This window comes from Pipistrellus hanaki (genome assembly GCF_964339955.1).
Source record: "Pipistrellus hanaki genome assembly, chromosome: 10".
Classification (NCBI taxonomy): Eukaryota; Metazoa; Chordata; class Mammalia; order Chiroptera; family Vespertilionidae; genus Pipistrellus; species Pipistrellus hanaki.
In genome coordinates, this window is record NC_140512.1 from 32,162,680 (window position 1) to 32,190,260 (window position 27,581).

Sequence of the window (27,581 nt, forward strand, 5' to 3'; positions counted from 1 at the left end):
TACAATCTTAGATTGGTTATATTAGTTTCAAGTGTACAATGTAGTGAGTCAACACTCCATTAATTCTAGTAATCATCTGTCACCATGCAAACTCATCACAATACTGTTGACTATCTTCCCCTTTCCCTTTACACCCATTCTCCACTCCCTCCCTTCTGGTAACCATCCCTTTGGTCTCTGTTCAAACAAAACAAAACAAACAAATAAACAAAAACAGACTCATAGAAACAGGAATTCCTTCCTAAGGAAATTTAGCCCCAAAGGATCACAGCTGTTAGCATTTTATAAACATGTTCCTTACTTTGTCACCTTTTATTCCTGGTTTACCACATTCTCCAGGTACACCCTAAAAAAGAAATAAAATAAAATAAGAAGGCATTTGTAGTCGTTCAGTGTTATGATTTTCTCTTAAGGAATCCCAGCAGAATCTTATGACATACTAGTAAGCACTCTGATAGATTATACCCAGTTTTGTCCTCAATCCTGTAGGTTGTTTGGGCATTGAACTCTGAAAATTTTTATCCATGAGTCATCTTTAACTTGACAAAATCAAATCAGTGGTACCACCTAATGGGGCTGAACATTTTTGAGAGATGAATGAATTAAAAGGAAAGAAGCTGAGATTTACTGAGCATCTACCATATATTATATGCCCTTTGCATGTGTGATTTAACTGAATCCACTGTACAGACCAATGAGATCAGTTTTAGAATTCTGATTTTATAGAAGAGGAAACTTAAGCTCAGTGAGTTAACTTCTCTCCATCATAGAGCTAGTAAGAAGAATCAGGTCGGAACCTAGGTCTACCCAGACTCAGGGCCATTTGTTTCCACAACACCATGCTCCGGCCCCAGTACCAACTTTGATGGAGTAGTAGCTTTTGCCTAGAGAGTATGAGGAAAGAGTCCTGAGACCATGTCATGAGTTTGTAGGGAAGAAGTCATGATGGATGAACAAGGTCTGCTGTGAGAGCAAGAGAGCAGGACACGCTATGTATTTTCCATCATCATTCTTCACTGTCCTGCCTCTCCCAGAATATTAATGAAAAAAACTAACATATAAATTATGTTTCACAGTTTATTACTAATGTTATTTTAGAAATTAGCTTTAGTTATTCTGACACCAGTGGTTTGAGGTAGATATTATTAGCCCAATTTTACAGTATGAAATTTTGTGATTCAAAAAGGTTACTAAGTAACTTGCTCAGGACTTCTAATAATTGAACCAAAATGTAAAAGAATCTATTTGGAATAACAACTAACATTAGAATTTCAAAGAGCTTTCATATGTATTTTCTGAGCCTCAGACCAATTCATATTTTTGAGATAAGGCAACTCAGCTGGAGATGCACTTAAATGCACATGCTAGCCCATGACTCCTAGTCCAGTGCCGCACTACTAGTTTCTGCTTCTGCTGCTGCTTTGTCTCCTGTGTGCTGCTCTAAGTGTGCTACTCAAAGTGCCCCTGCACACTGACATAAGGAACCTGCACTAACATGGACTTCAGTGCCCTGCTTCCTTCATCAGGGAGGTCTTGCTATGAAAAATACATGTCAGCTGAACTAAACAGTGTACTTAGTGATCTAGTGGATTCATATTCTGGTGCAAACTTCATCTTTTCACAAAATAGCCACAAACAGCTCACAGATTGACAGCAGGCCTGCTGCCCACCACTCTTTGAACAGCAGCTGCTCCAAGAAGGGAAATCACAACTGTAACCACCAACTATGGATGCACAGTGTGTACCAAAGCCTTTATATTGGTGTTAACCCCCACACCGGCCTCACTAGGGAGATGTGTCTCCATTCACAGATAAGGAAAATGAGGGTCGGAGGGATTAAGGAACTTCTCCATGACCACAAGCTGAGTCTGTTAGACTCTCAAGTTCATGTTCTCCATTAGCCACCCAACGCTGAACAAAGCTCACTGCCATCGTCTGTGGATCCCTTCCCACTGACTCCACACTTCTGCCGAGGGTGCTGCCTGGGGTAATGCTGACATTGGAGTAGGAAAGAGGGAGGCATGATTCTTAGGTCCAGCTATGCCTCTGCTCGAAAGCAATCTATTCTCTCTCTACATCGTGTGAGTCAAATGGACCCAGGAAAAACTGAGCCCTCTCTTAGGACAAGTCGAACATTTACTTCTGAATGCACATGGAAAATCACTCTTGAAGAATCTATTAGAAGGCAGTTAATTTAATAATGTTGGATGGGAATAAAATGAGTCAACCACCAAAATATCAAACAGAAAAGGACTATACATGCACTCCGAAGTATTTTGGCCAGAATTCACATTCCACTAGTCCAGACAGATTTGTTCGCTATAGGATCCTGAGGAACAGCATTTGTTGGGGAAAGAGGGATGCAGTTTTCCATCAATTAAAATATTGTACTCATGTTATTTGCCTCTGCAAAAGGCGTTTTCTTTTTTGGTGGACTCATTAGTCCCTGTGGAATGGCCACAATGACACAGTTCCAGAGAGAAAGTGCTTCAGAAAGCTGCGAACAGATTAGCTCTGTTCCTAGCCTCTGGCTTCTGAGGCCACTGCTCCTGATGAAATTCTGGTTTGAATGTCGATGGGTCAGGGTCACTGTGCTCTGACAGTGAGCGTTTTCCAAATGCGAACTCCTCCGGTGAATCTATAATTCCCCAGAAGTTTAAATGAATATTTTCTTACATGATATACATAATTTTCCTGGTGTTCATAGTTAGGTCATGTGTAAATCTCATTTTTCACAACTACATATGGACAATTTTGTAATCATGGAACTTTTTAAACTTTCCCACATTATCATTTCTTTTCTGTCTCTTCCTAATAGCACCTTACATTTGCAGACCAGCAAAAAGTGAACACTTTATTATCACATCCATTATCTCACTCGAGTCTCTGAAATTTAGGGAGGCCTGGATTAGTCCAGTTCTATGTGGATGATGAAATAGACACTCCAAGAGGCTCAGTTCCCAGGTTCTTATGACTAAGGGCAGAATCACATTTCTTACACTCTTCATCTTTTAGGCCTAATGTTTCCAGTCCTTGGGGATGGATATATTTATTTCCCTGTATAAAGGTTTACCCCTGATATTTGCAGAGCTTTGAAATGAGGACAAGCAGAGGCCCACATACCATGTATCTAAATAGTTGGAAGTTATAAGTCAAACTAAAAAACTAGTCATGTTCTACCTTCCTTTCTTGACAAAGGGGCCTTTAAGAGACATTTTAAATCATAGACTTTTGGGATTCCTCAAGAGGTCTATGCAGGAGCTCAGTCCTGCCTAGAGCCCAGCTCCCACTTCACTTCCCACGACCAGCTCCTTCCACAGCAAAAGATGTTGTAAGTGTGTGTACATGAAGGTGCCCACACAGCACAAAGCTGCCTCCAAGGCTCCCCCCTATTCTAGCAAACAGCTCCGACCACTTTGCTAGGGCTTTGGGGGTCTTGGTTACCAAAGCATGACCTAGGTCAAGGGGGCAAAGGCCTCTTGCCCTGCAAATCCTGGCTCTGAGGGTTGGGGGTGGGGGCACAGGAGACCCAGAGCAGGGCCTCTAAAGTGCAGGCCACTTGCCGAGATCTGAGGGTTGTAGCACCTGAAGGATGGACTGGATGGTAAGGATGTGTTCAGATTTCAGACAGAAGATCTGATAATATTTATTAATGAAGCACTGAACACTCCCAAAGGTTCCTGAGCCCCAGTCCAACTTGTTTATTTCTTTTGAGTCAGTCTGTTAATTTCTTTTGAGTTAGTCTGATCAGTTCCCTAACCTGCAATTTGCAAATAATGTACCAGCCCATTCCTTTTGTATATTTGTCACATTTACACTACCTGCTACAGTGTCTACCCAGATGCCTAACCGAAGTCAGTGGTTCTTCAGTGCTTAACAAACATAAATCATCTTTTCCCCAATAAGAGGGCTGTGTGCCCAGGTTTTATAGGAAGTTAAGCAGCAAAGGAACAAACGAATTGCAGTATTTCTGCCTCGGTTTGTACATGGAAACTCTTCATCTGGATATCTGTGCTGCATGGTTGTTAAATTGGGGTTCTCTGTTCATGTCTGCAGAGCTCTGAGAGACTACATGCTAATCTCAGAGTGCCTCCCACCCCTTACAATACACACCCAGATCTTAAGTTATATTATTACTAGAGGCTTGGTGCACGAAATTCATGCACTCATGGACGGGGGTGGAGGTGGGGATCCCTCAGCTTGGCCTGTGCCCTCTCATAGTCTAGGAAACCTTGGGGGATGTCTGACTGACAGCGCAGGGAGTGGGCCTAAGCCAGTGGTGGGAGAGATTCCCGCCATCACCCCTGCACTCACCACCAGGGAGCAGCTCCTGCGTTGAGCATCTGACCCTTAGTGGTCAGTACGTGTCATAGCGACTGGTCATTCCACTGCTCAGTCAATTTGCACATTAGCCTTTTATTATATAGGATTTTGTGTCAACATAGTTAACACTGTATTTGCGTGTTAGGAAATCCCGACTTACAAAAAATAAAGGACAGGAAGTTTTATTCAGTACATAAATGCAGTGATGTTTCTGTTTTGTTTCTGGAATCTGGTCTGTTTGCTGTTACAAACTTACCTTCTCACCCTTGTACCCAGGAATTCCCTAATTTTAAAAGAAAAAAAGAAAAGAAAATGTGAAATATGATATTAGAAGGCATAGTTAGAGAAAGTACTTTATGTTTTTCATTTATAACATACAACAAAACACCTCTGTTAAGTCTTGGAAAATAAGACCATAGAGACCTAGGCTATTTCACTTTGCACTTAGGGACTGTGCATTTACTAGTGAGAAGAAGAGAAACTAGTTTTCCATGTATTACATTTATTCTCAGCTCCAGGTCTTTTTTCACACCCAAATTCTTACCCTTTGGCCTGAAGCTGAAGAAGAAACTAGACACTGAAACTCATTGTAGTGAAGACCCGCAATTGTCTTTTCAAATTGTTACATTGACTTTTAAACAAACTATGAGCAGTCACAAGTGAGTATGTTTCACAGGGACTGGTAGAGAAATTGGCTTTGAGAATGAGCTGGAATAATGACTGTCCTTTAAAATGTGCATAAATGTTTATATTCTTTATGATCCTTCTTTCACATTCAGTCTAGATTCTAGACTCTAGAATATAAACATCAAGGAAATGAATGGTTCCTTTTTCTATCGTAATGAGACAGTGAGCTCTGATTTACTAAATTTTATCTCATGCTAAATAAGGGGCAAGAGCTTTGCTCCTTTGCTCCTCTTGGGAACCCTGCACAGCCCTCTCCTCTTTAAGTTATACAATAGTGATTAACAAAGGGACTGGAAGTTACCAACTTGACGCAACAGCAAGTCTTTTTCATATAGGATTTCATGTCTTCTTCATACAACTGTAGTTTTCAAGTATGAAAATGGAATTGTAAGACAGATTTTAAGTGGGTTGTAGAAACTAGTGGAATGGAAAACTATTCTTGCAGTTACATGTAAGTCCGCCTACAAAATTTTGTTCTATGTGTAACTTTTACAAAAGTAAAAAGGAAAACTTTAAGAAGGAAAAAAAAAACTTCTTGGTCAAATGAGTAGTCACTGAGAGATAGAACATAACAGTAGAACTAATCCAAAATATTGTTGCTGCAATTTAATTCATTTTTGGAAATATTAATTCACATAAGTGGCTTAATTTTTAGGATGATGCTTAAAATGAAGGCTCACATATGAATAGTTAAATTAGGGTCTTTATTTAAAACAATATGTGTTAGCAGTGCTAAAAAAGCTAGACTTCTAATCTCATGGAACTTGGGGTGCTTCCCACCCCTTACAACACACAACCATATTTCAAATTCTGTCATTACTTTATGTTAAAAGAATTAAGACTGTATTTTAGAAGGAGCCAATACGGGTTGTTTTTTGTTGTTGTTGTTGTTGTTTGTTTTTCTTTCTTTCTGAAATCTCTGGTTCATTGATTATTTCGTTGCTAAAAGTTTTCTTCCTTCCTTACTTTCTTTCATGGCATTTTTTGTTTTTTAATTTCAGAGATGAAGGGAGAGAGAAAGATGGATAGAAATATGATGATGAGAGAGAATCATTGATCAGCTTCCTCCTGCATGCCCCCTACTGGGGATCAAGCCCATAACCTGGGCAAGTGCCCTGACCGGGAATCAAACCCTAATCTCCTGGTTCATAGGTAGATGCTCAATCACTGAGCCATGCTGTCCAGGCTTTTCATGGCATCTTAATTATTAGTTTTAAAATATCCAAAACTGCACTTGTGGGTCTCTGCCAAAATTGTTTCTGACTTTTCTATTTCTATTAATGGTATCATAGGATTTCAAGTCATCTTTTCTTTCTACTCCCCCCTTACATTCCTTTAATCCAACCAGTTAAAATTATCCAACAGCTTCCACTGCACTATTTTAAACCCACTCTCCTGACCCAGGCCAACAAGGCGCTGTGTGATCTAGCCTCTGCCTGCCTCTGTAGCTTCACCTCCCAACTCCTTCATCAAGTCTGGCTTCTTTCCATTTCCTGAGTCGGCCAACATTGTTCCACCTCAGAGCCTTTGTCTCTGTTGCTCTTTCTGCCTAGAACATCCTGATGACCTTGTTTCGTATTTCCATAGCCCTTCTCACTGACTGAAATTCTTTTTCATTTGTTTGCTTAGTTATTGCCTCCCCCTGCTAGAACACTTTATGCAGCAGGGACTATCTGTCTTGCTCACGCCTCTATTTCCAGCACCTAAAAGAGGGCCCAACAAATAGAAGGTGCTCAATAAATATTTGTTGGATATATGAGTTAGATTTAATCACCACATCCCTATCATTTCTTTCCTTTCATGGTCCTCACAAGGTCCTCTTCCTTTCTACTTTGTCATCACTGTAGCCCAGTTCTGTGCAATAGAATGTGAGCTCCAAATGGTAGCCCCATATGTCATTTTAAATTTTGTGATAGCCACATAAAAAAACAATGAGCAGGTGAAATGAATTTTTAATAATATATTTTAAATTATTCCCAATACGTCTTAAACACCATCATTTCAGCATGTAATCATATAAAGAATATCAATGAGATCATTTGCATCTATTTTGGGGATAACAAGTCATCCAAACTTGGTGTGTATTTTATTTCTAAAGCACACCACAATTCGGGCTGGCCACGTTTCATCTGCTCAGTAAACACAGGTGGCTGGTGGCTTTCATATCCTCCAGAGCAGCTCTAGCCAGTTCCCTGTTATTTCTCATACTAGAGCTCTGGTGCATGAAATTTGAACATGGGGACGGTGTCCCTCAGCCCTGCCTGCACCCTCTCCAATCTGGGATTCCTCTCACAATCCAGGACTGCTAGCTCCTAACCACTTGCCTGCCTGCCTGCCTGATAGCCTCCTAACCACTCCCCTGCCAGCCTAACTGCTCCTCTGCCAGCATGATTGTCCCCAACTGCCTTCCCCTGCTGGCCCAATTGCCTCCCACTTCCCTACTCTGCCAGCCCAATTGCCCCCAATTGACTGCCCCTACAGGGCTGAGGGGACTATGGGACTCTCGCTGGATGAGGCTGGATGCTGTAGGGACATGGATGAGGCAGGGCTGAAGGGACTGGATGCTGCCATCTTGTGGCTGTGGGCACTGCCATTTGAGAGGGTGTGATGGTCAATTAGCATATCCCCTCTTTATTAGATAGGATAGGCTGTAACAATAAACCTTCTAAGTGCTTCTTCCTTCTGCTTATTCCCACTTAAGTTTCTCTTTTAGAGCCATGCCAAACTAATCTTCCAAATACACAGTCTTGGGTCATATGCCTCATCTAAAATCTCAGGGGAAGTGCCCATCACCTAGCAAAGCCGAGACCTTACAACCGGCATAGAGCACCCACTCTTCAGGCACCCTATCTCAGCGTTTCCCAACACACTGCCTTCCCTCTGGCTGTTGCTTATAGCCCTCTCCATCCGGAATGCCTGTCCCCTTCCACCTTCCTGTTCTGTCTTTTCCTGTCACAATACTAGACCCTTTGAGGGTCATCCCATAAAATCTGCCCTGACATCTCCAACTTCTGAATTCCCATAATACTTTGTGCATGCAATTTTCACAATATACTTACACTCTTCTTCATATAGTAGCTATTTTAAATCTTCTCTCTCCTATGAGATACTAAACATTTCAAAAATATAAGTGCTTTGTCTTAATTTTATTTCCACTTAATAAACATGCTTTATATAAGGAAGATAATTAAGAAATGTTTCCTGAATAAATAAATAACAGAAATTTCTGAGTGGCTTTCCATTGAAATTTTCCAACTTTCTATCAGGTTCTTTCATAAAGTGAACTAAAAACACCACTAAGACAACAGTTTTTAAAACCTCTGGGCTTTCACCCAAGGAGACACTGATAGGAGAGAATTATTATAGCCTCCTTTGTTCACTGTATACTTCTCTGCTATTTGCTACACTGACTGCAATTCTAACCCAAAGGCTAATGCAAATATTTGCTGTAATTATTTCTCATTGTAGTTCCAGAATTTTAATTTTCTCTTTATTGAAAAAAACAACACAAGAAGTAAATCAAAATATTTTTCTTATTTGAGCCTTTCACAGATGTCCAATTTAGTACCAGAGAATGTCATGTGGTTGAACACGCGTCTCGTCATCTGTCTGATTGCTTGTGTGAGAGAGACATCACTAGCACACTTAGATATAAATCAGTTTTTCACTTGCACTCCAGGGGTCAGAGTGGTCAATTACAGAATCTTAGCACCCTGGGATCACTTCCTTAGGAAGGCAGTCCAGTTGTGTACATACCCCTGGGCCTCTTTCTCCAGGTTCCCCTTTTTGAGCATCACCCTGTGACAAACAAAAAACTCAATCAGAATTCCACAGCCATGCAGAGGGACTGAGTTTGCTCAATAAAATGCATTCTTCAGAACTCCGAGATTAACAAGACAAGCCAATCGCCAGGGGGAATTCTTTGGCCTTTCCCATTGACATTTTCACCATGCAATTTAGGGGAGAAAATAGCAGCGGCTCAGATAGCTTTAGCCCTTTGAAGTGAAGCCAGATGTAGAGGGTGCAGAATCCAGGTACATTTTCACAGCTAAGGCCAAGTCTTGCATCCCAGGGTAACAACATAGCTATTGTTCTCAAATATAGCATTGTACCCACTAGGGCCAGCCCCTCTGGCTTTTCTCCAAGGGGCTTTGGAATGTTTTCCAAAATGTCCTAAAGAGTGATTGCCTGATTTCAGCAAGACTTAGGAAAATATATATTGTGGCACAAAATTACAAGCCAAATAAATGAAATGTGAACATAGACTTATATCAGGAATTTAACAAAACAAAACACAAAGAAGACATAATGACAATCTGAACCCAATACTAGTAAGGTGTGTGTAGGGATGTGTGTGTGTGTGTGTGTGTGTGTGTGTGTGTGTGTGTGTTACAAAGATTCTTTACATTCCCTTTTTTTGATAAGCCTGCAATTGACAAAAATACTTTCATGCATCTAACTTATTATATTTTTCATTATCTCCCTAAGTATAATACTCTCAGAAATAAATCATTGGGTTAAATATTTTAATATTCAATGCCACTTATGTAGTGCCTAATTGCTTTTCACAAGGTACCACATTACCTTTGTAATAAAGAGCAAACCAGTTTCACCATCATATTGCTATCACTAGTTATTATTATTTTAATATTTCTGGGTTAACCTTTATAAAAATAATTTTTTTAAAAATTTGAAACACAGACTAACCCAAATCATGTGAACTAGAAAATTGCCTCTTCCCTGCCTCAAAATATAACCCAACAACACTGAACACCAAAGTGTCTACAGGGTGAATTATTCGTATTAAAGGGTACCTCAGTACCTCTATTTTAAGTTTCATTCACTATATAGTAAAATCAAATGTTTTTCTATTTCTTTATTTACTGATTTTATTTCCTCTCTTGGAAATTATTTGTGTCCTTTGACCATTTAATTATTAGAAGCTTGATATTTTCTTATTCATTTTATTGTCTTTATATACTACGGAAATTAACCCAATGTCCATTGTATTTTGTGAAAACATTTCCCTATATGTTTTTCTCTTTATTTTAATTATTATGTTCATTATACATAATTTAGCCTTAAATTTTTCACATAGTTATATCTACTAATCTCTGTCTTGTGATGCCTTCAGTCACTCTAAAAGTTGAAACACCATCATCCCAACAATGACCAGAACAGATCATTAAAAATAATTAATCTAGAGGTTTTTTGATGGATACACAAAGAAAAAAAATTAGAGAAAATGCTTGAAGAGTTTAAGATAATCTGGTGTTTTTTCCATTATTATTTTATGTCAGTTATCTATAAAGTGGATCCATAAAAACATAAGTATCTATATCAATCTGACATGGAACATTCTTAATAATTGATGAACATTGTACTCATTAATATGGGACATCACTATTTAATTACAGGCTTCTATGTATTGGGTTCCAAGGTTTCCTAAACGTTTTGACTAAAATGGCCATTTGTTACTCAGAATTTGTAAATGCAAGCTAACAAAAACCAGATAGCTAATGTAGCAGGTGGACATTTTGTATTTTTCACAGAAATCATCAGATTTTTGGCATTGACATACATTGCAATGCTCTTAGTTTTTCTTAATTTTTGTTCTCGAAATAAAGTTAGAAGAAGACACCCTGGTTTAAAGGGAAGCTGTTCACTTATTTACCGGGTTTCCTTTTGGTCCTCGTTCACCTTTGATACCCGGGTTTCCATGGGTACCCTAAAGGCAAACAGAAAAAAAGATCATATTGAACAGCCATTCTATTAGTTTCTAATACCTTACAATAATTTCTGATCAGCTTCATCCCATGAAATGAAGGAAGATCGTAAAAAAAAAAAAAAAAAAAAAAAAAAAAAAAAAAAATACTTAACTTACCAAGAAGAGTCAACTCTTTCTCTCCTTTCATACATATCAGGAAAACTGCACTGTCTTGAATAGGCAGATTTGCTAGCTTATCCAAAAGAAGATAATGTTTCTCTCTCTCTCCTAATACTCAAGGGACAATCTTCAAAGATGGAAGAAGAGAGTTCTCCAAATCTTATTCCAGAAAGGTGCTCCATCTTCTTATTCAAAAAGCTCACTTTTCTGAGAGGTTTTGGGGGCACCCAATAAATGTTACATGACACAGTTCTTTATCCATATTACAACATGGAACTATCTCTTTTAACAATATTGATTGACTAAAGTTGTCAGGTTAGCTCAGTTATGGCAAGTTTTGCTACTGTTTATTCTAAATCATAATTCAATATCACAAGTAAACCTTCCAGTGGTAATCCCTTGGTGTAATAAGTATAAAACAAGACTTTACAGCATGGGAAATTTAAGCCTTTGCTTTGGCTAAAGTCAGCATCTACTGGCTGCCACATTAGCATGTAATGTATCAAACTTTGTATTTTAAAATTAAAAAAGACAAACATCCCCCACTTTCTAATGACTTGATTGGGAAGAAGGTTGGAAAACGTATAAGCTTAGAACACAAGTCTCAAAGTAACATGTGTCATAGGCTAAGAAGTTCACAGCACGCATTTCCCTTCCTGTCCCCAAACTCGTGTTAGTTCAAACATTTTACCCATGCACTTTTGTGAAATATCTGTACTGTGCTTCTGAACATGAAGGTTTGGGGTCACCTAAATAAAGGAACCACTGAAAAAGGAAACATAGATGCTTTCGGATGATCTGCTATTAGAGAAATGTTTGGCATCTCCAGTCATCATAGTGCTCTTCCATGTCCCAGAATTCACTCCATTCCCCAAGGCTTCCTGACTCGGGCTTCCTCCGCTCAAGGCCATGCGGCATTGCTCTTAGATGAATGTAAAGACAAAGAGGCCAGTGTCGCTTGTTTCCAGGTGGAACAAAGCTTTGCCAAAAGCATTGAGTATTTGAAAGATCTTTTTATATTTTCACTTCAGTATTGAGAAATTCTGGCCCCAATTGCCACATAAGAAGTGATACTGGAATAACCTTTGGGGGAACACTTTAATCATGTTAAACCTTAGTTCAGATCAGTAAAATGCCAGGTTTATTCTTAAGGGCAGAAGGCATTCCTTTAGGAACAAAAGAAAGAAGGAAAAAAAAAAAACACATTTTCTTTTTTGCTGCTCTTGGCACGCAACTGCATTTCAGCAACACAGAAGAGTCCTGGTATTTTTGAGCGTGAGAGTGATCATTGCCAGGACTTCCTGACTTGACCCTAAGCTCAAAGGAGAAATATACTCACCGGAAGGCCTGGATCGCCTGGATCACCCTTCTCACATTCACATATCTTGCGTTCACACTGAATCATTAATGAAATACAATATTAACACATGGTGAAACAGCATTTCAAATCTTATTCAGTACATTACTAAGTGGAACACCCCCTTGAAGGAATTTTATCTTGCAAGTTTATGGAGATTTTGCTCTTCCTAATAAAGTCTTCTAGGAAAATTCAGACCTCATAAGAACATAATTGAATACATTCAAGTATTATTAAATATTGCCATGGTTGAATTGAGGAGGCCTCCTATCAAACATATATATCATCCAGTTGCCAGTTTAAAAAGGGGAAGAAGAAACATTTTTAGTGGACTCTTGGAATTTTTGCTGTTTATTATATAACACATCAGAGCTCAAAGATCAATACAAAGATCAAAGAGTCCTTTACTCAGCAAAGGAAAACATTTGACTTAAAACATATTTAATCAATTCTCCAAGATGCACATTTTTCCTATGATAGCATCTCTGAAATCAGAGAGAGCTCAGTCTGATGAAATTACTATTTTCTGCGTTAGTACTTCAAAACTTACAGAATGAAATGGGAGAAAACTCCAGAGACACTACTGCAGCATGCAAGAAATGTTGGGTCGCCGGTGCTTTTGACAGAACTGAGATCAGTATTTTATAGAAAAACAAGTACACCAATGACTCTGAGACAAAAAGTGATTCAGCAGATTTAGACTCTGACTGTGAAGAAATTTTAGAAATAATCAATTTATCTTGCTTATATATCTTCATACATGTAATACAGGATTTATGGTAAAAATCTATATCTAAATAAATCTAAAAGGACTCTTTGCATAAGTATAAAATGAAAAAGCCTAATTAAGAAGGCACTATATCATAATTTAATTACCAGAGTGTTTTCTTGTCTTAATGGCACATAAAAATGGTTTATCTGACCAAGTGTAATTCCGTGAAATATGCTCTACAAGGTTTGGTTGACTCCTATTATTTTATGCAATATTACATGTCAATTTTCTGATGTTAAATAAGCAGTTTATCGAACTAAGTTCAGATATTCCAAACTCTTTAATGTTAAGAAACACATGTTGAGTACAGGAGTCCTCAGAAAGCTGATGGTCATCTCTGTGCTACGTACTATCCAACCAATATTGGCCAGCTTCCTTGGCCACTGTCAGGAAGAATGAGCTTAAAGTCCATCAGCAGGCAGTAGGGGGCGACTCTGTGCCCTGTCTCTTAGCCAGGAACACTCCCTGACCTTGCTTGCCCATCACAGGCACATCTCCCAAAATGAAGGACTCCCCGATCCCCATACCCCGAGTAATTGGCATCAGAGACATGCTTAGAATAAAATAAGTCATATCAAATGAAGCAAAAACTATGCCATTTGGTTATCATTAATTTCTAAAATCAGTCTCTAAAATCACATTAACATTCCCCCCCCCCCCTAATTTTTCAACCTGCTGTGGATCTGGTGGCCTAAAAGAAATTAGACAGTGGCCTGGCAATAGAGTGGCTCTTTTTAAATAGTTAAGCATTTTTTAGTCACTCCTATCTCCAAATGTGAATTATAATGCAGATTTGATAATGTGAGCTTTTGGAATAATTCAAAGAAAGTGGTTCTTACCTTCTTTTCAAACAAGATGTCCTAGGAGGGAAAAAGAATGAAACATTAACTCAATTCATGGTTCTGCTTCCAACTTCTCATTAGTCTTAATTATTCCCTATGGGATATGCAATTTCTACAAAGAATAGCAATTCAGCCTTTTTAGCCTTGTGAAAGCAATAAGCTTACCAGCCAACCACCCAAGGAATACTCTGAGCCACATAACAATAAGAGACATGAAGAGAACTAACATTAAAGCTAGTTTGTTATCTAAGAATATCCTATTGTATCCTATGCTTATCTTTGATCTCTTTTATCAGTTCTATGATCTGGCTAAAAGCTTAATTTGGCTACAACTTTAATCAGCCATAATGAGAAATTTCTTAGTTTTAGTTACAAAGACTTCGGCAGAATACATAACTGTGTATTTTGCATTATTTTTCCATCCCTATACATACATGCATTTGTTTGGAAGTATTAAAACAGTAGTTATAGGGTTATGACTTCATGAAATATTAATGAGTGAGCTTTAGAAGTCAATCATGTTGAACCTCTCATTTTGGAATAAGGAAACTTGATCTGCAGTGTTGTGACTTGTCCAAGGTCACACATTTGGGCTGAGCCACCTGACTTAAGTTCAATGTTACCTCACACTTACCCACTCAGAAATTAATTAGCCAGAATATTTTTCAAAATTACTTTAAATTCTTAATTTTAGAGAAATTAGGGTATTGTCTAACAAGTGCACTGAAGGCCATGTCAAAAATCAAACCCTGGGGGGAAATTAACCTATGTTTACAGATAGAATTGTTGCTTTCTTAAAGTAGGTATTATCTATCAATTTAATGCCTTATGACTGAATCAGAAGGGATAACATATATATGATAAAACGCATTAGTCAACATAGCCAAATATCAACAGTACAACTATTGAAATTTCTTTTGAGAGTCGAAAACCGATTTCTGCGCATGGGCCACGAAGTTTCAATCGCACCATATATGCACCCCCGAACATGTTATTTTGTGGAAGAGCCACACTCAAGGGGCCAAAGAGCCGCATGTGACTCACAAGCTGCGGTTTGCCGACCGCTGAGGTAGGGTATTAAATGTCATCCAGGGTTTTCATTCTGTTCCCACCATTAATTACTCACGTGGCCTTGGGCAAGTCATATAAGCCTTCCAGGTCATTTCCAACATATATAAAATGAGAAAATTGGACCATTTTATGGTCTTGGGAGCTGTAAAATTCTATCCACAAATCCATACAAAATTCAGGGTTTCTGTGGACTTCTTTCTCCCCATTCTCAATCCCTTCTCAATCCAATGATTTTAAAATATTAGCCAGTGTAAATCCAGGCTGAAAGCAGACAATGTCTTAAAGATGTACCTGTAAGACCCAGCAGGTCATGTGGAGAAACAAGAACTTGGAAACAATTAGAATCTCAGTGGAAAGTGCCATTACCCCTCTCCAGAACATTCTGCTGTGTTGAGAAAGCTAAAGATGTGCCTGCTTTATCTCTAGGCTGCCCAGGACAAGTCCTTGTTTCCATCCTCTGTCCTGACAACTTTTCTGGACATACCTTAGAGAAATTCTTGTACATTTCAACATTCATTGTTTTTAATAGTGAAAAATTGGAAATAATTAAAATATCCAGCAATAGTAGAATGGATCAACAAATGAAATACTATTCAGCAGCTAAAGTGAATATCCTGGATCTCCATATTTCAACATAAACATTTTTCAAAAACATTGAGTGAAAAAGCAATGAGATCCAAATTATGAAAATATTTAAAACATGTCATAAGCTTGATTTCCTCTGGGAGAGAGTGAGGGAAAAGAAATTGAAAGAGACAATAAAAACAACTTATAATACAAGTCAAATTGTAATATTTGAGAACTAGTGAAATAAATAAAAATTTGAAGCTTTGTCACTTTTTAATAAGCAACATCCTTATCAATTTTAAACTCAGGAATTTAGCTGCTAGGGTGCCTGATGTGTAATTTTACACTTTTCTAGCTCTTCCTTTGAAAATTTAATTTCTGCTTTGCCATATTGCTATCTAAAAATGTGTGCCATGAGGATGAAAACCATAACAACACAACTAATTATTTTGGAAACTCATTTGATTTTGTGTTTGTTGGGATTTATATTTCTATGGAAACAAAAGTGGACCCCAAACTGCACAATAGATGAGACTGTTTCAAACAATGAACAAAGCTCCATTCCCTATGGGCACTGATAGTCTTGAACCCCAGTGACAGGAGAACAGATAGCTCAGGGCAAGCAGCGTGGGAAGGAGATCCTGGATTGGGGGGTGGGGTGGGGGTAACAAGACAGATTCTTGGAATAGGTGGATTTTCTGGATAATTTTGAAGGGAGGAATGCAAAGGACCAGCTCTTTGATGGAATGCAGTTCTATATGTCAAAGTTTATGAAGAAAGAAGTCATAAAGACTAGTGTGGGCAATTAGACAAAGGAAGCAGTGAGGAAGGGCATTTAGAAAGAGTGGACAGAGAAGCCCACATGGCAGAGCTGGAGGCCTTGGGATGTAGTGGGAGCTTTCACGGAGGCAGAGTGGTGGGCTCCGTGGAGAACATGGTTAAAGCAAGAGGGAAGGTCAATTAAGGTCTAGGTAGATACTGTAGTTTAAATGAAAAGGGTAAATAGATAAGGCCCTTACTAAAGCAAAAGTATTAATGACTCAGAGTTTTGTGATGGCATGTGTGTGTCAGGAGAAGGCTAGACTGGAATTGCCAGTTTTGTGAATGACTATGGCATCATTGTTAAGAGAAGGGGAGAGAGGAAATGTGAGGAAGCTGCGGAAGTTATAGCACAACAGCAAATAGGATGAAAATAAAGAACTTAGTTGCAAGGACTGCAAACTCTACGACAAGAACTATTTGCAGCTTTAGCAAAATAACAAAACCTTAAACAGAGAGCAGAAATAAGGCTCTAAAGAGAGGAAGCCTTCAAAAACTGAAAAGTGGACTATGATTAATAAATTAAGAAAGCATAGAATTCTAAAGATGACAGAACGATTACCAAGTTGATCTCCTTTTGGGGTGTAAAGAAGGGGATACACTAAACTGGGGGTTTTCTTAATCTTCAGAGAAAGAGACCCATGTGTCACAAGCTTTAGTCCCATAAAGGCTTTTTGAAAAATTAACATCAATGATGATAGAGTAAATATTTATTTTTAAATGTCCACATCTTTCTTTCTCTTCTAAAGAACCAAGTAATATATTCAGGAGATTGGGTCAAGTTTTTTAGGTTTCAACACTGTTAGTGAATCATAATAAAATAGCAATAAAAATAATTTTCAACTTAAAAATAATTGGCCTCTCTTGGGTGATTCAGAACTGAAAAGTTTTCATGGGGTTCTTACATGATACTTTCTACTAGAGGTGCCAAGAATGTGCAATGATTTCCTGAATTTTCTTGGCTCCTGCAAAATCTACTCATCACGGACACTCATGTCTATCCATAAAGTCTATTCTGCAATAAAAAGGGATAAAGTGCTGATAACAAAAACACAACCCAGATGAATTTTTAAAGTCATTATGCTGGGAAGAAGAAGCCTGCCACCAAAAGGGTATACAACTTGAATGAGTTTATTTATGTAAAATTCTAGAATGTGTACACTAATCTAGAGTGAGAAGTCCGTATCAGTAGTAGCTCAGGGACAAGGGAAAATGTATTGCAAAGATGCATGAGAAAATTTCGAGGGTGCTAGAAATATTCTATATCCTACTTTGTGTTGGTGGTTTCCCGGGTGTATACATCTACCAAAACTCATGGTATTGTGTACTTCAAATAAATGCAGATTTGTGCAGAAATTATGCCTAATTTATTTTTTAAAGTCAGCTACATAATTATTTCAAAATAAAAAAGTTTAAAAATTCAGCTAATGATGTAATAGAAATAGATCAGATGAGGAATTTTGCCAGTGGTTTGATGAAAAGACAAGTGCCGCTTCCTAGAAGTGGCAATCTGAAACATTGAGATTTGGTATATCTTTCTTTGAAGAGCCTGGTAAGCCCTTCAGATTCTGGAAGTGTTTGAAAAGAGGCATCTCCTTCTAAGAAGTAGCTTGTTCACAGAACTTCCATCTGAACAAACAAGCTAACATCCCAGGATGCTAAGGAAGAGCAGAGTCAGTAGGATGCTTGGTCCTGTTTTAGTTTCCCCAGAAACGAGCAAACAGTATTGCGTGGAGTCTGCTGCCAAGAGCCTGTGCTCCTGGTTGGGCAGGAGTTCTTGGTGAGGGTGTGTCTGGAGGGATATGAGCCTCCCGAGCCTTCACATCTGGTCAAACAAGGAGCTGCCTGTCCTGCATCTTCTACCGTCAGCCACAGGCACGTCATTATCACAACCCCAGTGTTCTCTCCTGCACATGCAGGATCCTTCTGTTTTAAGCTCCCTGGTGAGGACTCTTTAAATTACAGCACAGGAAGGACTAGGCAGTTAGCCAGGCTCCCTGCACAGTTCTCTTTCACACAAAAGAGCAGCTCAGAGTAAGCATCTACCCCAAGCTATTATTTCTCCTCTTACAAGTCTTTACAGGGTTAAGCATGAAGACTCTGGGGTCTTCGCCTGGCCTTAAATTTTCAATGATCAAATGATGATAATAATAGTTTCTACATTACAAGATTGTTGTAATCATTGAATAAAATAAAATATATAAAGTGCTCAGATCAATGCCTAGCACACAGGGCACTCAAGATATGATAATTATCATTTAGATAAGAAAACTCAATATCTCATGCTGAAAACAGCTGAGTGAAAAATGAAGAGCAATGTTATGGGAAAAGAGTGGAGGAAGGGACAAAGGGAAAAAACAATCTCTGAAATGGAGCCTCAGGTTTTTTCCAACCTACACAAAACAGCCATATGAAATGCTCAGTCCCTGAAGGATATATTTGTCTTGCAACAAATCTAAGACAATTAATCTTTTTAAGAAAATCAATTTTTTAACATAGCAAGTCAACCACTTTTTTTCCAGGAGATCTTTCTCTGAAAAATACAGTGAAGGACCATTTTGTTTTGATTGCTTTGCCTTGCGTTTCACCAAGCAGCGAGGAAAGCTTCTTACACACAACTGAGCAACAGGTAAAGAAGAAAGCATCCACTCAGCCAATCAGATCCACAAAGAGGGACTCATAGAAAATGTTGCCTGACTGCAGGTCGTAGGTGATTTTACATTGGGTGACCTTGTTACCACCTAAGAAACAAGGAGTTGTGTTTGTTTGTTTGTTTGTTTGTTTGTTTCCATTGGGAGCCTATGAACTCTGAGCATACTATGGCAATAGTTGAGACAAAGTACAAAGTATTTCTGCACATGTGGAAAGGGAAAAGATCAACTGAATACAAAGATAGCAGACCATACCTAAGTTGACCTCAAATTGAATGTAAGTCAGCAGTGTTCAACAAGCCCAGGATGTATAAACAGGAGCCTGAGGTGTATGATTGGAAACTAATCCTTCCGAAATCCCTAGCATTGACTAGCATTAAAGTGAGGAATGCAGCTGCAGAGAATGAACCTGGTACTTACTTCCCCAGTATATCTGGTGTGAAGTGAACTATCGAAGAAGTAGAGAGAGACTTTGGAAAGATTCTTCTTTGCATTTCCAAGGTGTTTTTTTTTCCTTTCATTTTTTTTTTTACCCAGTATTTATTCTTATAGAATTTACAATTAAAATGTCATTATTATAATGAGAGGTTTGTATATAAAACCAACCCATTAGATACCTACCAGGCGATCCTGAATTTTATCTACAAGGTCTGGATCACTCAACAGGAGAATGGGTTCACTAGATGAATCCCCAGATATCAAACGAAGTTTGGCTTCATCGACTACAGTAGAAAGTCCAATGGTGATAAATAGTATTCCTGCAGTTCTGGCTTCTTCAGAAATACTTTGAACATCTGGACTCTTTGGGTGGTCAATGCCATCAGTCATCAGCAAAGCTACTTTTACACCAGCTTTACGTCCTTCTCTCTTAAATAGCCTAGTGGCATTGGAGATGGCATAATAAGAGAAAGTACCTTGCCCAATGAAATTCATAGACTTGACCCTCTGCTTAAAAGTCTGTAGATCCTTCCAAGAAGAAAAAGATGGGTCAATCTGGACAGAGCTGCTAAACTGAAGAGCTGCCAATTTGATGTCATATTTCAAGGAGCGACCCGGGGTCAACTGGAAAACCTTGTCACTCAAGCTAGCCACAAAATCTTTCTGTTTGTCAAAGAGAGCAATTTTAGAACTTTCAGAGCTGTCCACGATGAAGACAACATCTATGAAGCAAGTGGAGTCTGAAATAGAAAAAATAGGTTAGGCAAATTGCTTGTACCTACTCATGAAGCAATTTTACATAAGAAAAGCCCTGAGCTGATATGTTGGGTATTGTTTATTTTTGAGTGGAGAGAGAAGTGTACCCTGTTTCCCTGAAAATAAGACAGTGTCTTATATTAATTTTTGCTCCCAAAGATGCGCTAGGTCTTATTTTCAGGGGATGTCTTATTTTTCCATGAAGAAGAATACGGTATACATTTATTGTTAAATGAAAATAAAGGAAATTTATTACCTGTATACGGTACAGTAGTACGGTAGTTGTCAACACAAACCAGACAAACTGTGAATCCTACAGTATCAAGAATTTACTCATTTATTCAATGACAATCATGTCATCATCTTCTGGAACATCATCATAACAATCCAATTCCTGAATTTCCTGGTGAATTTCTTGTGACTTCATTTCTTTCAGAATCAGTGGACCAAATCTCTCATGTTTAGCCTGGGGGGGGGGGCTTATTTTCGGGGGGATGCCTTATATTTCACTCAGAAGGAAACCTGTAAGTAGATCTTATTTTTGGAGGATGGCTTATTTTCGGGGAAACACTGTAAAAGATAGGGCTTCAGGTGTAAAGAACTAAATCTCTTTGCAAGTCTATATATTGTAAAATCATGCAAATCAAACACAATCATTTTTAAAATACCGTATATTTTGAGCATCTTCCCCAAAGTGAAACCTGTTTAAAATGGGAGGGGGAAAGTGCATCATAGTTTACAAATTCAACAAACATCGGGCACAGTTGTCTATAAGTAAATAATACCCTACTTTTTTTCTCAGGTGTGTTTCATGTTAGTAAGACCCCTTCTTGTTTTTGAGTTTTGGAGTGGTTTCTTTTTTTGTTGTTGTTGTTGTTGTTTTTTAACTTTTTGAACTTAAGAGAGAAAGTAACTGTACACCTCACACTGTAGCTACAGGAAGGGAGAAAGAAAAGCAGGGAATTTAAGATCGAATCTTATTCGCTCTTACTAGTTAATTTGCTTATGGCCTTGGTGTGCCACTTATCTCTCTGGGCCTTCGTTCTTTATCCATAAGATGAAAGTGGCATTCTCTTTCATGCCTATTTTATAAGATTACTGTGAAGCTTAAACAAGACAATAAATGTACAGTGCTTTAAAAACTCTGATTTTTATAAGTATGCCCTGTAAGGTAGATCACTATCATAATATAATCATATCAAAGTGGAAAGTAACATATATGCATAGTGTGTGTGTGTGTGTGTGTGTGTGTGTGTGTGTGTATATATATATATATATATATATATATATATATATATATATAGTTTTTTATTTGCATCAAATGCTACTGGTAAAAATGCACGTTGGTGTTTGAACAGGCTAAAACTAATCATTAAAAACAAAAATAAAACTTTTTTTTTTACCCTGGAGATCATTTGTCCTTGCAAGTGAATTGGGCTTTGATCCTTTCTTTCTTTGTCCATATATCGTTTGACTCATAAAAGCTGGCAAAATCAGGAGATAAAAGACAAAATGTCCATTCCACATTTTGGTAGATGGTGGAAAATCATCTGCCGGTAGCACCTTTAATAGAAAAATCAGTTATAAATACTATAATAAAATATAATGCTTACTATTTTTAATTCCATTCCAGCAGAATTGAAAACAGGCATGTGAATGGAGAAAAGAGTTTTCATTCATATTTATAGAAGAATATGCACATTGAGATTTTAAAAGTTTCTAATCCAAATAAATTATGGCACTATAACCAAATATTTATTAGTGAATATTTCTATCAATCAAAGTTGGGAGAGCCATTTAACACATTTCTGTCCCATTCTGACAACTGTGGTTCAATCACAGGGTCTGCTTTGACATTTCCACATTCAGACTGTCACATGGTTATTTCATTCATTTTCATTATAACTAATTCCTGACCAGCCCAATATTTTTCCAGACTGTAGAGAACCACCACATTTCAGTATTACTATGTGTACGCACAACTTCAGTGATTTCAGAGGTCAAGTCAAAAATTAAGTTGCCCTTCTGTTTCCATAAAACCCCTTTTCCCTTTTCTACTCTTGTTTTGTAAACTGTATCTCCAACTGTATTCCAAGCTGGACCACAACTGCATATCCAATAAAAAAATATGAGAGCAAAAATAGATTTGTGCAGCTGTTCTTCCAGCTAATGGACTGAAATGAGACTCGAAATCAGGAAGCACCCCTTCTGAATAGCCATGTGAAACTATTTTTCTGGGTAGCTTAACAATAAAAAGTCTAATCCTGTATTAAAATCTTCAGTCATTTCCATCACTCAGTATGCCCAGCTATACGTGAAGTAACTTTAAATTTGCATGCTTGCCTGGTAAGAAAAGATTCACTTGTGGCTAGCTCAGTATACCCAAGAATGGATAAGAAAGCTTATGTTGAACCACGGGTTCAGAATGTTTGCCTGCTTAAATTACATTGATTTCAGAAGTTCTGGGAAAGGAATCACATTTTCCTTCTTTGGCACCTTGCCTTGAGGGAATGGGAACTGGGAAATCATGAGCATAATTTTTCCAGGTTTTGAGTAGGGGGTAGAAATATATGCAAAAGCAGTGAAGAATGAGCTGAGTGACTGAAAAATCTTTCATACCTACCAGATGAAGAAACACCAAGGAAAGCAAAACTGTTAGGTTGGGGATGAACCAATGAATGGCTCCATGCCATGGTCTGTTTCTCAAATAGGATCATCTGGCAGGAAGTTTATTAAGCTGACTCTGTATGGCCAAAGCATCCTGCTAGCAAGTACATCAAATACAACTGACCAAATGTCAACGACTCTTTGGACCAGGGATGCTAAGATGTGAAAACGGGTGGATGTTAAAGGAAAGAACAAGAATTATACTAAGGAAATAGAATATACAGAGCACATCCTATTACTAACCAATGAGAAGAATACAAAGGACGTTCAAATTTAATTCTGAAGATTAATGTAAGGGTATAGCTATGTAGCAAAACTTAGCTGCTATTGAATTTTAGGGGGAAAGAAATAACACCATGTCCCTGGAATTACATATGACTTTTCTTATTGTTGAGCCTATACCAGAAGGAACTTCTCATAGACTGAGAATTTAATCTCACTGAGAACAAGAGAGAGAGATTTTAAAGCTACATGATCAATGGTCAAGATGACCCTTCAAAAACCTAAAGGTTATAACCATGGGGCATCAGGAGAAGAAAACCACTTTTTCCCCCTCATTTGTAGGCCTCATTTTGGGCTTTGAAAATGTGGCTTTAAAGTAAGACTTATCTTTCTCCAAACCTAAGCACCTGTTCATAGTTTTTTTGGAATATGATCATGAATTCCTACCTGAATCTCTGATAGACAATGTCTACTAATGTAACTTAATCATTAGTAATAATCACAATGTCTCATATTTTATTACTATTTGCTCTACCACTTTTTATTTAGCTCTCCCAAACCAAAGTTTGGTATTTCATTCTGTTTTCTGATATTGGCCATAGGACAGGCTTATATCTGTCCACTTTTCTTTCTTTAGTGTTTTCTACTTTTCTGAAATCTTTATTAGTTTGGCATCTAAAGGCCCATTTATTTATAATATTTACCATGTTTTATTTCGCTTCCATTTTTAGTAATTCCCATCTTTCTCTCATTTAAATATCACATTCAAGTAAAACAGGTTTCGGGAGGGTCATTATTAAGTGAAAGAAATATAAACCTCAATGTTTACTATTGGTTAAATTTTATAAATGCAGAAAAAAAATTAAATTTAACCAAATGCCATATTTTTGCCTAAAATTTTGAGAGTAGCTATTAGGATCAATAACTCCAAGAGACTTTATATTTTATAATTTTCACAAGTGAAATTATCTCTCAGCAGAGTTAACCATTTTATTCACAGTGCATCCCATTTGTTTCTACCTAAAAATAAAATGACGTATAAATACTTTGTTCAAATTGACATACTTGTCAAGTTTTAAAGTATTCTGCAGTTAATACTTAATTATAAAAACATGTTCAAAATTAAGAAAAAGATACCCCAAAATATATTAACGCTATTATAATGCTATGCAGTAGAATGTACATTAAAAATTAATTTTTAAATAACTTTAAATACATTTTAAATTTCTGCATTTTTAAATTCTACAATTAGTCATATTTTTCTAATAATTAATTAAAGTAATAGCAGAGGATAAAATTTTTTGATAAGTTTTCTTCACACTGTATGTGAACAATTTAATCTTCCCCAGATCCACAATGTCTTCTCTGATTACAAGCGATTAAAACAAAGCAGTTATGTCTTACCTTATAAATAGTTTGTCAAACAGGAATTAAAGACTGGTTAAGGAAAGGCCAGCAGCAAGGACCGTCGTTGGGAATGGAATTGGCAAGTGAATATTTCTCTGTTCTGTGGGAAATAAAAATTGTCCTTGCTTTGGATCTTTTGCAATCCTTTATTCATTTTTATTAGACTAAGTTAAAGCAAGAGTGGTCAGGCATTTGGCCAGGGTGCAAGATTTGGGTGGGATCAGTAAGTAATTTAAAGGAACAGTGTCCTTTCGGAACAAATCTGTGTTTTCCAGACTGTTTTAAAAACAGCTTGAGCAAATTTTTTACATTTTAGGCACTTGCTGAGTCTGTCTTTGTTTCTTATGCTATATTCTTCACTTTCTATTTTTACATTTCTTTGCCTGGGGTGTGTGCTCTGTTAGATAGTGGGTCTAAACAGCTTTGTGAAGGAGTATAAATGACTCCAGATTCAGATGCAGTGTTTTCCAAGAGAGGCAATGGGTTGATCATGATTGAAACATCCGATGAACATGTAGAAGCTGATTATCCCAGTCTTTCTATATTTCTTATTTTTGAAAGTTTTAATAATAAAAGGTTTGCAAAATAGTGGAAGAGTGATCTAAATTTAGTGGTGGCTTCTCTCTGTAACATTGGGACCTCAGTTTCCCACTTACAATAGGAGGTAGTGCATTTAATTATCTATCAAGATCCTTTCAAACTATAACATAAGAGGGAGGTTTACAAGAGTCAGTATTTTGAGGTTTCTATCCAGGAAAGGTGGTCCCTGTGGTGGTTCCATTCTCTCTTTTTCTTATTTTCTACCTTGTGATTACAGCCCATTTTAAGTTGATGTTTATCAACAATAAATATTTAACAATGTTTGTTGTACAAAACATGAGCCAAAAGGCCACTTGACCCCTACACAACTAACAGGGAGGCTTCTCTATGGATAGTCTCAGAGTTAGAGATTAGCAAGATGACTAGGGAAAACAATATAATTGTTCGTGCTATAATTCTTTTAAATCAGCTTTCTTAGGAATACATATTAACATTTATTCATCTGCTTATCTACACTAATAAAAGGGAGAGATATAATTGATTATTCCTTCACAAAGCCCACCAGCCAATCAGGAGTGAGTATACAAATTAACTCAACAAAGATATCAGGCTAATTTGCATACCCAGGCGCCCAGCGGCAACGATGAAGGCATTTCACAGCACTCCAGCTGCTCTGGGCCTCCTGGTAGCATGGGGAGATAGAAAGGTGGCTCCAGGCAGAGCAAAGGCTGTGCCAGCAGCCAGGGTAAGGAAGGCCCATTCTACAGGAATCTTCGTGCATCGGGTGTCTAGTTGTAACAATGGTTTCCATTTCATGAATACTTTATCAAGCAGGTCCTATGCTGAGTGCTTGACACTCATTATGGCATCTAGACTTCCAAAAGCACAACCACCTACCTACAGAAAGTACTCTAAGAATTCACATTTGCAGTTGAGGATGTTGAGGCAGAGAGGAGTTCAGTCACTTGCCCACCTTTATGCTAATACTGGAGAATGCCAGAATGGGATCTTAACTAAGGACTACCAGACCCCTGAGCCTCACTTATAACAACTCTTGCATCATTAAATTAAGCGTTCAGGTGAATGCTTGGACTTCCATTGTCTCCTCACCACAAAGCAGTTCTTGAGGAAGGGAGGGAGTTTTGTGGGGCTTTGGTAATAGAAAGAAGGAACAGTAGGTGTATTGCAGAAGTAAAATGGGATTTCCCAGGAAGCAAACATACTAGTATATATCGATATTTATATATTTACACATATAGATTTATTTTTTAATACTTTATTTTATATATTTTTAATTGATTTCAGAGAGGAAGGGAGAGGGAAAGAGATGTAGAAACATCAATGATGAGAGAAAATCATTGATTAGCTGCCTCCTGCACACCCCCTACTAGGGATCGAGCCTACAATCCGGCATATGCCCTTGACTTGATCAGAATCAAACCCAGGATCCGTCAGACCCAGGCTAATGCTCTATCTACTGAACCAAACCAGCTAGGGCCCTATATAGATTTTTTTAAAATAAATCTTTATTGTTCAGATTATTATAGGTGTCCCCCCCCCGCCCCCCGCATAGCTCCCCTCCACCTGATTCCCCACCGCACCCCATGTCCTTACACCCTGGCACTGTCTTCATCCATTGGGTCACTTGAGAACCAAGATACACCAGATTGCTCTCCTCCAGAGCACTGGTAAATGACAAATCCTTTTCAATTAAAAAAAATGTTAATACTCTACCTAAGTAGAATCTATATTGGCTTTATTTTTTAAGTTAAATTTTATTTATTCATTTTTGTTAATCCTCATCTAAGAATATTTTTTCCATTGATTTTTAGAGAGTGGAAGGGATGAAGGGGGAAGAGAGAGAGAGAGAGAGAGAGAGAGAGAGAGAGAGAGAGAGAGAGAGAGAGATATCAAAACATTGATGTGAGAGAGACACATCTTTGGTTGCCTCAGGGGATCAAATCTGAAATCTAGGTACCTGCCCTTGACTGGGAATCAAACCCGAGACTCTTCAGTGCAAGGACTGATGTTCTAAATACAGGCCAGGGCTATATTAACTGTATTCATTTGGGGACCAGTGCCAAGATCTCCATTTCACTATTTATTTGCAGAAACAAATAAAAAGGCTAGTACCATATCAGTTTCAACTTATATCACATACATCTAGACCAAGATCAAGGTACAGGGAAATGTTTCACAATCTTTCTCCCAATTCACCCACTTCCTATACTGCCTATTGAGAATAGAAAAGAACATTATCAAGTGAGAAGACAATGAAGCTTCTTACCCAGTTTGGTTTGTTGTCAGAGGTCCTCTTCTGTTTTGTTTTTTTTCCAGTATAAAATCTTGGTGTAGTAGAACTTATAACATTTGCCCAAAGCTCTGAAGTTTCTGGGATTATTACCCTTCTTGTCTTCAAGAGTTCTACTTGGACATTCTCTCATGTCATTTGTAAGGAACTTAAAGAAACACCAAAATGCTATTGGTCTTATTTATGAACTTAGGAAAGGAAGAAAAGCATTCAAAGACAGTAGGGAAGTGGAAATTGTCATTGGGAATCAAATGTAGAAAATGT

At 37.8% G+C, this 27,581-nt stretch overlaps 1 protein-coding gene across 3 annotated transcripts in view; it reads right to left on the reverse strand.

Annotated features, from left to right (window-relative positions):
- The window catches only part of COL28A1 (collagen type XXVIII alpha 1 chain), a 144,244-nt gene extending 116,663 nt beyond the window's left edge, over positions 1–27,581 (reverse strand). The window contains exons 1-11 of one of the 3 annotated variants that reach the window (XM_084896663.1): positions 27,294–27,581; positions 26,621–26,708; positions 24,464–24,566; positions 21,574–21,733; positions 19,598–20,154; positions 13,866–13,886; positions 12,237–12,293; positions 10,685–10,738; positions 8,767–8,808; positions 4,580–4,606; positions 302–346 (exon numbers count right to left, since the gene is read on the reverse strand). In XM_084896663.1, coding sequence (XP_084752789.1) covers positions 302–346; positions 4,580–4,606; positions 8,767–8,808; positions 10,685–10,738; positions 12,237–12,293; positions 13,866–13,886; positions 19,598–20,154; positions 21,574–21,697 — 927 coding nt within the window. In that variant the 5' untranslated portion in view covers positions 21,698–21,733; positions 24,464–24,566; positions 26,621–26,708; positions 27,294–27,581. The remainder of the gene's footprint in view (positions 1–301; positions 347–4,579; positions 4,607–8,766; positions 8,809–10,684; positions 10,739–12,236; positions 12,294–13,865; positions 13,887–19,597; positions 20,155–21,573; positions 21,734–24,463; positions 24,567–26,620; positions 26,709–27,293) is intronic. The other 2 variants (XM_084896662.1, XM_084896664.1) reach the window with 2 other exon arrangements.